The 17,191-nt window shown below is 36.7% G+C and overlaps 1 protein-coding gene across 3 annotated transcripts in view; it reads right to left on the bottom strand.

The window, feature by feature from the left end:
* Window positions 1-16,981, bottom strand: part of LOC106875261 (membrane protein BRI3) — a 17,569-nt gene extending 588 nt beyond the window's left edge. The window contains exons 1-3 of one of the 3 annotated variants that reach the window (XM_014923329.3): window positions 16,578-16,981; window positions 14,467-14,574; window positions 462-592 (exon numbers count right to left, since the gene is read on the bottom strand). In XM_014923329.3, coding sequence (XP_014778815.1) covers window positions 462-592; window positions 14,467-14,569 — 234 coding nt within the window. In that variant the 5' untranslated portion in view covers window positions 14,570-14,574; window positions 16,578-16,981. Of the gene's footprint in view, window positions 1-461; window positions 593-14,466; window positions 14,575-15,498; window positions 15,609-16,577 lie in introns of those variants that run through there. The other 2 variants (XM_052965693.2, XM_089348038.1) reach the window with 2 other exon arrangements.
* Between the last annotated feature and the right edge of the window lie 210 nt (window positions 16,982-17,191).

Below are 17,191 nucleotides of genomic sequence, written 5' to 3' on the forward strand. Positions count from 1 at the left end.
GAAATGAAAGAAACTGATTACACATGCACACACACACACGTGTGTGTGTGTGTGTGTGCTTATATTTGTGCTTTGCAAATTGCTCAGCTCTGAGCAGTGACACTGATGTTATTTTCCCTGTAAACTGATTACAAGCAGGTTTTGTGCTTTCAAAAATTTATCATCATCGTTTAACATCCATCTTTCATGCTACCATGAGTGGGACAGTTCCACATGACCTGGCCAGGCCAAAGCCTGCACTAGACTTCTGTGGCTGTTTTGGCAAGATTTTTACAGCTGGATGCCCTTCCCAATACCAGTCACTCGTTGCATAAAATTAATAAAATAGTCTTTTTACAAACATGTATTAAGGGATTTAAGGAAAAATAACAAGATGCATCAATCTTGTATGTAGCTTTATACAGTTAGTTAAATGGGTAAGATCTAACTTAAAGTGAAAGAATGAATGAATGAACACTAACCCTGCAAGCTGGACAACCTCCGACTACAACTACTTGTGGAGGAGGCTGAACTGTAACAGTTGTGTGTTGATGTGGGGGATAATAGCTAGGCATTGGCTGTTGGTTCATAGAACCATAGTTTCCAGTGTAACCTGCAAAAGATAAAGGAATATCAAAAGCTGCTCAAATTTTTTTAAAACTGACAAAAAAATTGTACAATTGTTACAATTTGAAACAGAAAAAAATAAGACAGACAAAGTAGTGAAAATAAATTTAATTTTAGTGTCTAGCCATTTATGATACAAAATATTCATCGGGGGCAGGATAGGCAGTGCCCATAAACTGTGCAGGTTATCACAGACTGGTATCTGTTCATGTTAATATTTACAGTGCTTAGTACAGCAATGATACAGATGAAAGGAGCTGAAGGGAACGTCTGCTTCAGATGATTTGGAGCATCATGCATGCATATTGTTTTTTGTTGGGTAAGAGACAGAAAACTCGAAGACCACCCTGAGCAGTACAAACTGGCCATGCTACCACTCCCATTCCCAACTGAGAAGTCTTTTGTCTTGTAGGCATGCTAGTTCCCTGTTAAAAGCACTCCACACACACTGTAAAGTAGTTGGCACTAGGAAGGGCATCCAGTAGTAGAAACCAACCACAAGACAATTGGAGCCTGGACAGCTGTTCGGCAGGCCAGCTCCTATCAAACCATTCAACCCATACCAGCATGGAAAACAGACATCTGATGGGGAAACAAGTGGGGAAAACAATAGGAAGAGAGTCAAGCACAATTAGGAAGAGGCATTACATAGATACCTTGAAAGGAAGCATAGAAAGCATTGCACAAGAAACAAAGAGGATACAACAGATTAATATCACAATGGAAGTGATGTATTGATAAGTGGAGATTTAAGTTGGATGCTTTTAACTTAAATTCATTATCATCCTCATTGTTTTTACTTTAGTTTTTCCTATGCAGTCATAGATTCATTAAGATTTATTGAAGCAATATTCTAAAGCTCCTGTTGTCAACCCCTGTCTGTTTATTAAAAAGTATTTTTATTCCATAGGTCTTCACATATTGAAATTACCAAGCCACAGGTAATTTACTAAAGATAAACAGATTACCATTATCCACACAATATCAGAGCAAAGACATGTAACGAACATTCACACATGCACAGATATACACATAATTGGCTTCTGTACAGTTTCTGTCTGCCAATTCATTCCCACACAGCAATGTCTGCATCTATTATTTAAAGTGATATAGAATGGTGGCCAAATACAATATTGATGAAGGTAAGACCAAAAAGATTTTAAATGAATAAAGTAATAAAAGTGAAACAAAACAAAAAAAAGTTTTTCGCAAACATAGAGGGACATTTTACTCTACAAAATCAACATAATTTCTAAAATTTCCCCGTCTACTTGAAAGTTAAACTAAAAGCGTTAAGACAGCTAAGTTTAGTCTTCAGCGATATAACTTTAATCTAAATATGCTTCCTGTAGCAATTCTCCTGAAAAACAGGATCATGTTAACAAAGATACATCACCCTGAAGTTTATAGACTTATTGCAACTAGGATAAGTACTTAAGTATTATGCAACAGTGTTGAATTATTTAAACAATGGTTTGTAGAGATATCAGTACAAAGTACACACAGGATAGCTTGTCATATCTGCAGTCAATTGCAAAAATATAAATATATACATAACATCCTTCTCAACTTCAAAACATGTCAGCAAATAGTCTAAACACGCCAAAGCACCAGTGACATACAAGCTACTTGGAAACAATATAACTGAAAACTTTTTAGAAAGTTCTGTTGCATTTCTTGGCTCAGGAACTTAATTGGGCTAGGAGGGGTGGAGTTAAACAGCTAAAATAATCAGTACTAGAATTTAGCATATCTGATGTGAGAAAGAAAATAAATATCTTAGTGACAATTCTATATTCTTCTTATAAATGTGTGCACTATTAAAAAGATATGGATTTTATGTATTAAAATAGGTATGAATATAGTGATTTTGAAAGCATGGCAATGTAGTGAAGAATAGGTTAAATACAAAAAATACAAAGATTAAAATTTCATTTTAAAATAATCTTGATATTTTGACCAAAAAGGCCCCTAGTCATAACTAAAGAGAATGGAAGAGACATTTCAGGGTCATATTCTCAAATTTCTATGATGAGGTTTCACATATCTATGGTAACCATTCCGAATATACAAAAACCTCACAAACATAATGCAAAATACAACTGATCATACTATCTACTTTCACACAAGCTAGAATTTATCCTAACATACAGACATGAAACATTGATAATCCAAAATATCTCAAACTTTGTCCTTATTTGTATTTAATCTGTTCTCTTCTCTTCTCAATAACACTGATATGGTTTTTTTTTTAAATCACTTATTTTTTTTTTAACAACATGCCTCTATATAGATTACTGTTCAAGTTAACTGCTTTTTCATTGCTTAAAGGGTCTCACTCCGGAGGAATTCATCAGATGGAATATCAATAAAGAATTACTTTCAATACATTTCAGATATACTGTCTTATAAATGCTTTGCCTGTAGGAAACTTGAAATAATTAAGCTCTATTCCACCATCCCCATACACACACAATTGATCCTTTGATGTTTGAAGGTATTCTTTTACTGGTCATGGTCATTAAACTGCAGTTATGCTGAAACACAGCCTTCAGGTGTTTTAGTTAACCTATCAACCCCAGTACTTATTTCAGTCTTAATATTTTATTGATACCTTTTTATTAAATTAATAAGTTTGATTTTTTTTTTTTTGGTTCAAAAGCTGTAACTCAATATACCAGTTTATACAAATATTCACAGCAGCTTCTGCAAGTTTCTATTAAAACTTCACCCATAAGATATGGTCAATGAATGCTTTGGGGTCAAATCTGAAACTGATTGCAAAGTGTTCTTAGCCACATAGCCCTGCCTGTATTTATATTTAAAGACATTCAGTATTGGATCACATTAAATGATGATCTTCCTGATGAAAGACATATTGAACAATATAGTTCCTGCTAACAAAATATAAATGGAAGGATCATATATGGAATGTCTTTCATCATCACAATCTGCTCAATCATAACTCAAACTGACATGGGTACAAGAAACAACTTGTTCTTGCCAAGGACTTGCAACTATTTTTAAAATTATTGAAACACAATGACCATCCTCAAAAAAAAAATAAATAAATAAATAAATAAAAAATGTTTTCTGTTATCTCAAATGAGGTAGGAAACACTTATGAAATGTATAATAAATAGTTCAGAGACAAACATTATGCACGATTTGGAAAGATAGTTTGTAATGGAAAGATAGTAATAGCAAAGTGTTGAATTACTGCAATATCAAATTTAAGGTCTCAAACTTAACATTTTTACTTATAGGCCTTGTGTGTGTGATGTGCACATATATAAATATATATATCATCATGCTCTTCTAATGTCTGTTGTCCATGCTGAGGAGCTGCACCAGACTCCAGTCTGATTTGGTGTGGCTCCTATGGCTGGATACCCTTCCTAACACCAACCACTTTACAGAGTGTGCTGGGTGCTTTTATGTCGCACCACACAGGTGCTTTTGCATGACACCACCATTAGTGCTTTATACCACCAGAGGGACCAGTCTTTACACTTCTGCCGTGGAGTCATCTTGCCTGAAAGGTTCAGCATCCTGAAATTGTTCTTCGGTACTTCATCCCATATCTTCTTGGGTCCCCCACTTCCACATGTTCCATTTACTTTGAGAGATTGGCACTTCTTCATGGAGCTGTCAGCATCCATCTGTATCATATGACCAAATCAGCACAGTTGTCTCTCTTGCATGCAGCAACCAATTCCTCTTATGCCTAACTTCCCTCTCAAAACACTAGCACTGTCAAACATGCACATTTACATTACACATCCAGCAGAACATACTAGCCTCATTCTTTTCTAACCTTCACATGTCCTCTGCATTTAGGGCCCACATCTCATTACCATGTAGAATTGCTGTTCATATAATGCATCATACAATCTTCCATTCAGTCACAGAGAGAAACCTTTCGTGGCCAACAGAGGTAACAACTCTCTGAATTTCCTCCACCCTATTCTTATTCTAGCTATCACACTGTTATCCCTGCCCCACTACTTATTTGATCCTCTAGGTAGCAGAAATTACCTACTACCTCTAATGAGCCAACTGGGCATTTGAGAGAATCAATTTCCCCATGTCTCTAAAGTTTTTATGGATCCTGTGCATCTTCCACATACGAAAATTGTCTTCTCTGATAAGCTTCCTATTAATCCACTACACCTCGTGTCCATAGTTTACACTGGGTACACCGTATGGAGTTCCTACTTACAACTTTCCAACAAATCCTACCTGAATGGAGTGGGGTCCTGTCAGTTTTCTTGCTTGCTAGGACCTTAGTCTTTGCTAAGTTAACTATAAAGCCCTTAAATTCCAGATTTTGCTTTCTCATCTATCTCTGAGAGCAAGATCATCAGCATATAGTAGTTCCCAAGGGATGCCAGTCTTGAATTCCTGTTATGGCCAGGAGAAGAATAATGAAAAAGAGGGGACTAAGAACTGAGACTTGATGAACCCCTACTTGTACATCAAATTCATCACTGTACTTGTTAACACTCACCTTACTGACAGCATCTTTGCACATGGCCTGTATAGCTTTCACCAGCCACTCATCTATCCCTAACCTCCTCAGAGCCCACCATATCACACAGTGGGGCACTATCGAAGGCTTTATCTAGATCAAATGTCAAGTATAATGGTTTATTCCTAGCTAAGTACTTCTCTTGCAGTTGCCTATGAAAATAGCATATAAAAGTGCTTTTTCCCCAGATGAAGCTGAACTGCATTTCGTTTATCCTAATTCTGTTCCTCATTACTTTGACTATAACTCTCTCTGCAATTTTCATCACCAGGTTCAGGAGTTTGATGCCTCTATAGTTGCTTTTATCTAATGCACCACCCTTATTTACCCTTGTAGCAGCTAACAATTATGCTGCTATGCCAGTCACTGGGTATCACACCATCCTGAATGACCTGATTAACATACAGGTGACTAGCCTGTATCCTACCTCACCAGATATCTCAAGCGTCTCAGGTGCGATTCCAGAGGGACCAGGAGCTTTCCCAGTTTTAAGGTTTTTAGTTGCCTTATCTACCATACTGTTGTCCACTAGGATAGCTGGTCCATCTGTTGGATTCACATGATGGAGACTCCCTTTATTCCATCCATTCTCTACATTCAACAGTCTCACATAATAACTTTTCAGCACCTCTTTCTTGTCTACATCACTAAGTGCAAGCATACCATTATCCATCTGCACACATTTCTCTCCAACAATATCTGGATTCTCACTGACACACTGTCTAGCAATCTAGAACACTTCAAGTCACTGACCTTCATGCTGTAGGACATTGGCAAACCTCTTCTTTTCAGTTTCTACCCTAGCTAGATAGGCCCAACATCTATCCTCTCTTTTAGCCTTCTAATAAGATTCTTTGCTACCACCTCTCTTTTCCACTCTTTCCAGACCTGTCTCTCCTCTTTTATGGCCCTGTCCATATCGCTGTTCCACAACCATGTCACCCTTGATCTGGCAGAGGCTTTGCTCCACCCACAAATTTTGTCTGTTGCCCTTTATAGATTGTCCCGTAGGAACATCCAGTTGTCCTGTATATTTATCTATCGTTACCTCCTTCTCAACATAGGCCTCATTGAGGACATCTCTAAATCTCTACCCGTTTGAAAGATCCTTGAACTTCCACAGCCTCCTTTTCTATATTGACTTGTGTCTCTGGATCTTTCTGGTCCTAAGCCTGAAGCCACTAACCAGTAGCTTATGTTGAGTTGTACATTCTTCCCCTGGGAAAGATTGTGCATTTATGAGCATATATCTGCCAGTGTGTCTGGTGAGGATGTAATCAATCTGGTTGGTGTCTCCACTGCCCCCACATATTGATAAGTGATCAGATAGTTAGGTTTTCTGAAGTTAGTGTTCCCTCTATAGGTGCTTTTATCTAATGCACCACCCTGACCCTTGTAGCAGCTAACAATTATGCTGCTACGCCAGCCACTGGATATTACACCTTCCTGAATGACCTGATTAACTATGCAGGTGACTAGCCTGTATCCTACCTTACTAGCAGCCTTGTCCCCACCTCATTTCTGGAGTCAAAGCTGTAGCCACCATGCACACCCTGAAATCCATCAGAGTGTTTTGCAATATGTCCATTGAAGTCTCCTGCCATGATGAAAATGTTGTCATCTGTCATTGTCAAGGTAATCCTCAGAAGAGATTTGTAGAAGTGGCCCTTCTGAGTCTCTCTCTCTCTCTCTCATATATATATATATATATATATATATACATATATATATATATATATATATATATATATATATATATATATATATATACATATATAGCAGTTGTATACTGTCAACTTAATGTGACAGTCAATAAGGGAATCATACTGCTGCTATTTAGCCCTAGGAAGCTGGAACGCTTCCTGTCGGCCTTGACACATTTCCTGTGTCCTTATATTTGCGAGGGGGAGACAAGCCTAGTCTGGATTCAGGGACATGTTTCTGAGTCATTGCTCGTCATCAGCCTGAAGTAGCAAAACCAGCTGGCTGAAGATGTCTGTCAACTTCTTGCAAATATATATATTTCTAGTGAAAACAAATTCACTGATCACAAAAATTAGAAATAATCTAATTATAAATCTCACAGAGAGAATTAAGCAGCAGTGTTACGATAAAGCAGTTGTATACTGTCAACTTAATGTGACAGTCCCAATAAGAGAATCATACTGCTGCTATTTAGCCCTAGGAAGCTGGACTGCTTCCTGTCGGCCTTGACACATTTCCTCCTTTAATGAAGAAGCTCGCCTATGTTCAGTGACGCGAAGACCAAAGATTTGAAGTGTTTCAGATTGCAAGACAATGTGGGAGAGAAAGTTGTGATGTCCTAGGAGAGAAATGCTTCTGCATGGATGATGGCACACTTGCATTTAATGATTCAGCAAAGGAAGAGGCTTGGAAATGCCATTATGAAAGACTGGTGAACGTGGAGAATGAATGGGAGGAGAAGAGTCTGCCAAATGTTGCTCCAGTTGAGGGACCAGCTATCTGAATCAATAGCACCTTGGCAGATTAAGCAATTAAGGATATGAAGACAGGGAAAGCCCCTGGCCCATCAGGAATCACCGCTGAAATGCTTAAAATATCTGGCGGTATGGGCTATGGTCTAGTCACCCATATTGTAAATCAGGTGGCTCACGAAAGAGTCATACCCAATGACTAGTGTAGCAGCACCATAGTCAACTGCTACAAAGGTAAAGGTGATGCTTTAGATAGAAATAATTACAGAGGTATCAAATTGTTGGATGAGGTGATGAAAGTTACGGAGAGGGTCACAGCCTAACTAATTAGGGAGAGAGGTAGTCTAGATGAGATGCAGTTTTTGTGTCAGGGAGAAGCACCACTGATGCTATATTTCTGGTAAAGCCGCTGCAGGAGAAATGCATAGCCAAAGATAAACCTTTTTACTTGGCTTTTGTTGACTTGGAGAAAGCCTTTGACAGGCTCCCTGGATCCCTTATCTGGTGGTCAATGAAGAAACTAGGGATAGACGAGTACAGGGACACTACCAGTAAGGTGAGAGTTGACAATGAGTACAGCAAAGAATTCAGGGTACAAGTTGATGTTCACAAAGGATTGGTCCTCATTCACCTTTTGTTCATCAGTCCTCTAGGCAATAACAGAGAAATTTAAGACAGGCTGCCCCTGGGAGCTCCTCTATACCGATGATCTTGTTCTTATAGTTGAATCACTACCAGAACTAGAAGTTCCAGGTACAGAACCAAGGTCTGGAATCAAAGGGCCTTAGAGTTAACCTAGCAAAACCCAAAGTCTTAGTAAGTAGGAAGTTAGACAAATCACAAATCCCTTCAAGTAGATGGCCTTGCTCAATATGTAGAAAAGGCATAGGTAGAAACTCCATAAGATGTACCTGGTGTAAGCTTTGGCCACATAAGCAGTGCAGCAACATCAGAGGAAGATTAACAACAAAAATGTACAGAAAATACTACCTAGAGGTAGTAGATAGCTTCTGTTATCTGGGTGATCAAGTTAGTAGCAGAGGTGGATGCTCCGAGAGTGTAGCTGTGAGAATAAGATTAAGCTGGGTGAAGTTCAGAGAGCTCCTACCTCTGCTGGAAACAAAGGGCCTATCATTCAGAGTGAAAGGTAGATTGTAAAATGCTTGTGTGCGAACAACTATGTTATACACAGCAGTGAAACATGGGCTGTGACAGCCAAGGATATGCGTAGGCTTGAAAGAAATGAAACCAGTATGCTTCACTGGATGTGCAATGTCAGTGTGCATGTCTGACAGAGTAAGCATCTTGAGAGAAAAGTTGGGCATAAGAGATATCAGATGTGGTATGCAAGAGAGACGACTGCACTGGTATGGTCATGTGACACATATGGAGGACAGCTCTGTAAAGTGCCAATCTCTAACTGTAGAGGGAACCTGTGGTAGAACTTTGGGCCTCGCAGAGGCAATGACTAGCAACCGAGACCTTTGGCAATATGCTGTGCTTGAAAAGACTTGTCAAGCCAAGTGAAATTGTAGTTGTGGCTGATGCTGGTGTCACGTAATTGGCACCCGTGCTGGTGGCACATAGGCACCTTTCAAGTGTTGGGCCTTGTGGAGGTAAAGTGGCCTATGCCAGTAACACGTGAAAAGCTCCTTTCAAGTGTTGGGCCTCATGGAATCAATGACCAAGACCTTTGGCATTATGTAGTGCTTGAGAAGAATACTCATCAAGCAAAGTAAAATCAGTCATGGCAGGTACTGATGTTATACAAATGGCACCTGTGCTGGTAGCACGTAAAAGCGCCCATTACACTTGGATTGGTTGGCATCAGGAAGGGCATCCAGCCCTAGAACCCGTGCCAAATCAGACTGAGGTCTGGTGCAGCCATCCAGGTTGCCAGCCCTGGTCAAACCATTCAACCCTTGCCAGCATGGACAATGGACACTAAAAAATGATGATGAATCTAACAGTATAGTTTCAAAGCCAGACATAGGAAAGTTACCATGATTCAGGTCTATGCACCAAATGATGCTGCAGGAGGTAATAAGCAAGATAAGTTATATGATCACCTCCAGGAGGTACATAATGAAATACCAAGTTACAACTTCAAGCTTGTCGTTAGCAATTTTAATGAACAAGTGGATTCTAACAGGCAGGATATGCTGAGCATGGTAAAACTTCATGGCAATGTGAATGAAACCAGCAACAATGGAGAAAGTATGTTGCTGACTGGCACTGCAGGACTGTATGGAGAATACCTTCTTTCAATACAAGTAAGAAGATAAAGCTGCAACTTTTATTATTCTATTGTTGTACCAACAGCTGTCTTCACCTGTGAAACATGGAAGACAGTGAAGATTCTCAATTGCTGGCTATGTTCCATTGATCCTGCCTATGTTCAATGCTGGATATCTCTTACCGGAAAAGAGTGAGAAACAAAGAGGTGACCACAAAAGCTGACATTGGAAGTTTGTGGGATGTGGTGACTAAGTGACAGTTTACTGGTTATGTCCGTTGATTACTGCAGGAGAGAATGCGACTGTCATGATGGAATGTACACTGGAAGGAAGAAAGAGGTCGAGTAGAAGACCAAAGAAGACATGGCACAGTATGTCCCAAGATGACATGATAGCAATGGGAGTTGGCCCGAGTGGAGTAAAGTGGTAAGTGATCAATCAGGATGTTTGGAGAAGACTCATTGCCCCTTGTGTCGATAGCACTAGAATATCTGAGAGCTAAGAAACTGACTGTAGTCAAGCTGAGGCACTGACTTGAAGGTTTTCATCAGTACTTATATTATTGACATCAATTTATAAGATAGTTAAGTTACCTCTTGATGTAAAATGATGCAACATAATCCACTTCTGAACCTTCTAAATAGTTAAGCTAGTGAAAATTGAAGTAGTTCTTTAACACAATGAAAGAATTATCTCTAGAGAGACTTATGAAATCATCAACCTTGCCATGTGAAAGGAATCTTTTTAAGTATTATCAATGAGAGGTAGTGGTAATACTTAAACAAGGAACACTTGCAGTGTGGTGTAGTGAGAATGTTGGATGTTGGCATTAGAAAAGAAAATGCTCATCTAGGAAAGACTGGTAAGATTTAAAAGAATAAAGAATAGACAGTTGTGGTGGTCGAGACGAAAGAGTCGAAAGGTGACGATCATATATATTAGTATAAATCATTAAGATATAAAATTTAAGATAGAAAAAATATCAGGAAGTTTATAGTCTGTGTTAAAAAATGGCAGTTTAACTGTGTACCCAAGCACTCCTTTTTCCAACTGTGTTTCAACCATCCACTTTCTCCAGTTCTTGCTTGCTTCCCTCCCTTGTTCAGCTCTTTCTATAGAAATTTAGAAATGCCAGAGGTTCTGAATGAACATCACCTACATTGACATAATCAATATTGGAGAACTCTGTAAAAGTCAAGAGAACTAAATTTAATCATGTGACTTACTACTACCATCCAACCTTTGGAGTGCTTTTAGTGAAGTTTATTGCAGCAAGCATTCAAACCAGGCCTCTAGTCTGAGAATAACTTGCTCAAGTTTTGCCACCTCCTATTATTGTACTAAACCAGGACACGTAGTTTCTTTAAAGTATGTTCCAATGTTTCTATGGTTAGTAGTCCAGGATAACTAAAACATTTTTATCAAGTATACAACAATACATGACACCATTAAGTACATCACCAACTGGAGTTACATTTAAAAGCAAAATGTCTAAATTTTCTTTACAAGAAATGTATTACAGTTATAGCACTGAATCAATTAACTATTATATTTAACTATCATCTGAATGATGCAAAAATGAAAACAAAAAAAAAAGAAGAAAAAGATTTAAAGAACCGACGACAAAGGAAGCTAAGGAATTACAATTATTGATTAACAACAGGTAAAAGGATAAACATTGTCAGATAGAAGCTGTTTAGACTAGCTCTGTTGATATTTGATAAGAATATCTTTGATAGTATTAATAAGAGGTTAAAGGTTAGAGTTGATTGACAAGGGAGTTTTGTTGAAATAAATACAAGCATTAAATGTCTAAGAGGAGTTGTTAGCAAGGTTATCATTTCTCAGGCTATTACCCTCATCTACAGTAGAAATGAAATCTATTAATATCTAAATTTACAGGTTTCAATTAGTTTTATCTCCAGGATGTATTCACAGTAGCAGGCTACAGCTTTTATCTGAATATTCGAGATTTATAATAAAAAGAAGCTCTACTTCCTGCATTTAATATTGCAAAATAAACATCTAGAACATACAAGGCCTGATTCAACAAATCTATGATCAAAGGCATTTCAGCCGAGGTCATTCCATCTTTTTGTATATTAAAGATTACATTAGCTAATGTGTGCTTTCTTTTTCACCTGGTAAGGTATGACTTGAGAGAAATTAGCTGTTATTTCTTGCAAGTCAAATGACTATAGAGACTTACACATTTGTAGTAGTTTTATTTATTTATGGTTATTCTTTAATAGCTTTATTTGTGATTGTATGTTTAATCTTTACACTACCATCTCAACACAACATTTAAACAGTTTATTTGGTCATAGTTTCATAAATTAGTTCTTTTTGTCATCATACCACACCTTACCGGAGACTTAATCAGTAGCTCATAATGTACCATCAGCCTTATTACTAGATCCAAGCTCAGGTTTTCAAACCTAGTTTATTTAGCTGTAAATAATCCAACACAGTAAGTACAATTTACAAGTCTCAATATTCAAAACCTTAATTCAGCACTGGATGAGTTGGAGAGTTGAAGGGCTGAGCCACATTGAGCTGTTTAGATACAATATTGAATACAAAGTCTGCCAGCACACAAACAATCCGTTCATTATTATATTCAAGCTTGACATGAATTACTAATGTTAAATTTTGAAATGTCCATCAAGCTAGCACAATCCCACCCTACAATGAATGCTCCTAATAAACAGAAAGCTCCTGCATTTCAAACTCCAAACATTTAGAAGTTTACTATATTACAGTTTTCACAATTCCTTCATGTTTTGTTGTGTAAAAGCTATCAGTCTTATATGTAGTGCATTCTCCAGTCTGGACAAGGAACATTCAGTTATTTGACCAACTGAATTCTTATTTGTGAAATTAAGATGTAAACAGCTCCATGTTTCACAGATATATATACTCTTAAAGCAACTCCCAGCCGGATCAGTCTGACACAATATGACATGGTTGGATCTTTGAATGACAACTACAATCCCGAAAGAGATAAAAAAAAAAATCAGTCCAAGAACTGATACTTTATCAACTCCAAAAGGACAAAAGGTAAAGTTGGCCATAGCAAGATTCCAACTCAGAATGCGGAGAGCTGGAACAAATACTGCAAGCCATTCTAATACTAACAACCACCATTTTGCTGCCATTGATGTTTATATAAAATGCTTTTAGTCTGCATCAAATATGAAACCATTTAAAATAAAAAATGAGTTTTGAGCCACTGCTTTAACATTGGTTTTTACCAGTCTTTTACTGGTTTTTGATAGTTTTAGTTGACCATATCAATTCCAGTACTTATTTTTATTTTTCAAATCTAAGTGAAAGGGCATAAAGATATATAATACAAATAGCACCAGTTTTCATTTCAATGTAAACATAGTCACAGCCATAGAGAGAGACACACACACACACACACACTAAAAACTTTTGCCTAGTCTCTATCAGTTAAATTCCACTCCCAAGGTATTGGTAACATGGTAACATTAAAAACTAAAACTCAAATATTAAAACAATCTAAAATTAAGTAGAGCTCAGCAACTATGCGGTTTATTAGCTATCCACTAATTTTAATAACTGAACTATATTTGAGGATTCTACGTTAGTAAATGAGCAAGAATGCATATTAGAACAGTATTATCACAGAGGAACCAGTCTTGTTGGGACAAAAACAGTTCAAACTGAGTAATAATTTGGTAGCACGTGCAGGTGACACGTAAAAGCACCGACTACACTCTCTGAGTGGTTGGCATTAGGAAGGGCATCCAGCTGTAGAAACTCTGCCAAATTTAGATTGGAGCCTGGTGTTGCCATCTGGTTTCACCAGTCCTCAGTCAAGTCGTCCAACCCATGCTAGCATGGAAAGCAGACGTTAAACGATGATGATGATGATGATGATCCAAAGAGAGAATAAAATTCATTTAACTGTAGAGCTTTTTTTTTTCCTTTTCAAAATCACATTTTGTCAGTGAAAGTTACAGTAGAAATACTCAAATGACAAAATAGGTATGCTGACAGAGATTTTCATTAGCAAAGCTTTCTTTAAAATAATGTAATATTTGTAAGTTGGTGTTTTAATCATCAGGTGTTTCCTTTCTAGCATGTTGTTTAGTCCCAGGTTAGCTTTGACTGAGCAAGGCAACCTATCATTTATTTTGGCACAGGTATCAAGGACTACATTAGTCAATGTAGCTGCCATTTTTAAGCCAGTAGAGTGAAGCCCGAGGATGATCTGGCTGTTATTACAAGCAAGTCGAGTAATTACATAGACTTACCCTAGTTAGTTAATGTTTATATCATAGAAACATTAGAGGCACCCATCTTTGCAAATTTCAATTCATTGCTTCATTTGGAAATTGCTACTTTTCATTAAGAACTTGTGGCTTTCAAAGCAAAAAGATGAAAGCTCTTAGGTTTATTTTTGGAATCTCAGTAATTAAGAGAAAATGTTGGCCTTGACAGCTATAAAACGATATAATTAACAGTAATGAAATGTAGAACCAGAAGGAATAAGAGCGATATTATTTAACTATGATAAAGAAAATGTCACCAGTAGTCTTTCACGAAAGAAAATGAAACTTGGTCAATTCCAGGAAAGTAAGATTAAAATTGTACAAGAGAAACTTACCAGTGTTACTTTTAAAATGTTCTGACTCTTGATAGCTAGGTGGTGGTCCTGTATATGTTGGCATAAACCCACCAGGTTGGTTGGGTGCTGACGGGACAGACATGTTTACTAACAAAAATAACAACAACAAACCTGTTAGTACATACCAAATAAAAAAATATAAAAAAACTAGGAGTGTTTTTCTAACATTAAAAACATTGTAAGAATTAAATTACATGCAGAACAACTAGTTTAAAAATGTATTCGGCTATCGATATTTCGCGCAAAATTCTATCTTGAAAAGTAAGTTGCAAAAGTTTTAAATTCCTAAAACTATTTTCACCTTTAAAATTAATACTTCAATCATCCAGTTTATATTTTAGTTTTAAGCAATGAAGTAATTTCAAAGTCCTCATAGGTTCTTTAATTTCGAATTAACTCCATTTGGAGTTTGAGGAGGATGTGTGCTTTTTTTAAAAAGTATGTTAAGTATCTTTAAATAATGGATACAACAAAATAAAAACTGTTTGCATCCAGGTGGGTTATTTTAACGATAGGCGTGTTTGGTAAAAAAAACAAACTAATAAGTTTATTTTTGGAATCTCAGTAATTAAGAGAAAATGTTGGCCTTGACAGCTATAAAACGATATAATTAACAGTAATGAAATGTAGAACCAGAAGGAATAAGAGCAATATCATTTAACTATGGTAAAAAAAATGTCAACAGTAGTCTTTCACGAAAGAAAATGAAACTTGGTCAGTTCCAGGAAAATAAGATTAAAATTGTACAAGAGTTTGAGGAGGATGCGTGCTTTTCTTAAAGTACGTTGAGTATCTTTAGATAATGGATACAACAAAATAAAAACTGTTTGCATCCAGGTGGGTTATTTTAACTATAGGCGTGTTTGATCATGACTCGTTAGAAACGGCCAAAATTCCAGCAATTTAGATGTGAAGTTATTTAAACCCTGCTAAACTGAAGCAATAAGAAGAAATTGACAATAAACGCTGGAATGTAATTATTTTTAACCTCCATAAAATTTTAGAACTTACAAAAACTCCTCTCTTACTTTCAAAAACTGCGTTGTTAACGAGACTAATTGGTTAAGAAATATTATATTTTATCTTTCTCTCACACACAGATACCCTTTCCAGCGCAAAACTAAAACGAAATAGACGGCTAGTTTAATAAAACGTAACGAATTACGTGTTATTTCGCAGTTGAAATTAACTTAAGTGGGTCAAATTAGCAACAATACTGAAAATTCTTTCTTTGACGCTAACACTTATTTATTGATACAATAACTGTTACAAAAACAGATTTACAGGAAGTGTGGGGATATATAAACATGGTTATATACAGTTATAAAAAACGAGAGGTGGGGCAAAAATGTCAAGTGGATATTCTAAACATTTATATATATATATATATATATATATATATATATATATATATTAGAAATAAACTTTTATATGAAAAAAATACTCACAAAACTAAAATAAGTATCATTACAGTTATTTTTAGACTATTTTTCTTATATTTATTTAAAAAGCCATTTGTGCTGGCTGAGATAACAAAACAGGCATGCAAATGCAATTATTACGAGGAAATTACTGACGGTTTCTGAGGCCAGCAAAAGCAATAAAACCGAGTGAAAAGATTGTCTCATGGAATATAATAATGGAAACATTGTTTAGTTTCAGGGTCATCATGGACTAATACTGTGGCTGGGTCAAGCGACAAATTTGACCGGTTCCAATCCACAATACTATACACATACATAGCCATCACCAGACCACTGATCTAATGTCCAGCTACTGAATTCAATTGATAACAAAACTATTGACAAGTTTCAGCCAAGCTGGACAGGTGCGGTCACATATTTTTCAGTCAGCTGTTTCTTTCACAAGATGTCCACAGATTTCACAATTGTTAAGCTAATCAACTAACAAGACACATCTTCATAGAGAAAGTATTGCAATGGAAAGTGAATCACATAATTCAAGACAATATAGATATTTCAATATAGAAAGACCAACAACGAGAACGCATATAACACACACACACACACACACAAACTAATAGTTGAGAGAAGAGAAAGGGATCGTTGATAAAATGTGAAAAGTCTTACAATGTCTTCAGAGAAGTTGGTCCCAGAGAGATGAATGGATGTGAGTGTCTGCCAGTAATGAAAAAGTGTCAGTCAATGTGTCCGATGATGAGAGAAGCAATGTTGAGTGTATCTGATGTCGAAACTTCCCTAGGATATTACTATAGATTGCTGACTTGCAGCTGTTCTGTTGAGTAAGAAAATAGAATGACCCAAGGCCGGGGCCACAGGAAGCCTGAGTTTGTAAAAGACCAGGAGACAGCAATGGGTTATGGTAGACAGTATCACATTAATCTATAGAGAACGAAGACAGTGTGACATCAATATATATAGAAATGAGATAGTGTGACATCAGTATATATATAGTTGAAATAAAACAAGGCGACAAGTCCTATGATTCTCTGACGTCATAGCATCACAAGATTCTTTAGTAGAGCAAATACGGAAAGCCGTCGTTTCGTATAATTTCTACACAACTCTTGCAACATATTATGTAATTTTAAAATTAACTTTTGTTCATATATATTTAAATTACAGTTATTTTTCACTAGTATTTAACTGATTCCAGTTAATTTTTCGTCCATTTTTTTTCGTGCTTTTCTCCCTTTAATATTAATATTTATTCCAATTTTTTT

This window comes from Octopus bimaculoides, chromosome 2 (genome assembly GCF_046866305.1).
Source record: "Octopus bimaculoides isolate indiv1 chromosome 2, ASM4686630v1, whole genome shotgun sequence".
Classification (NCBI taxonomy): domain Eukaryota; kingdom Metazoa; phylum Mollusca; class Cephalopoda; order Octopoda; family Octopodidae; genus Octopus; species Octopus bimaculoides.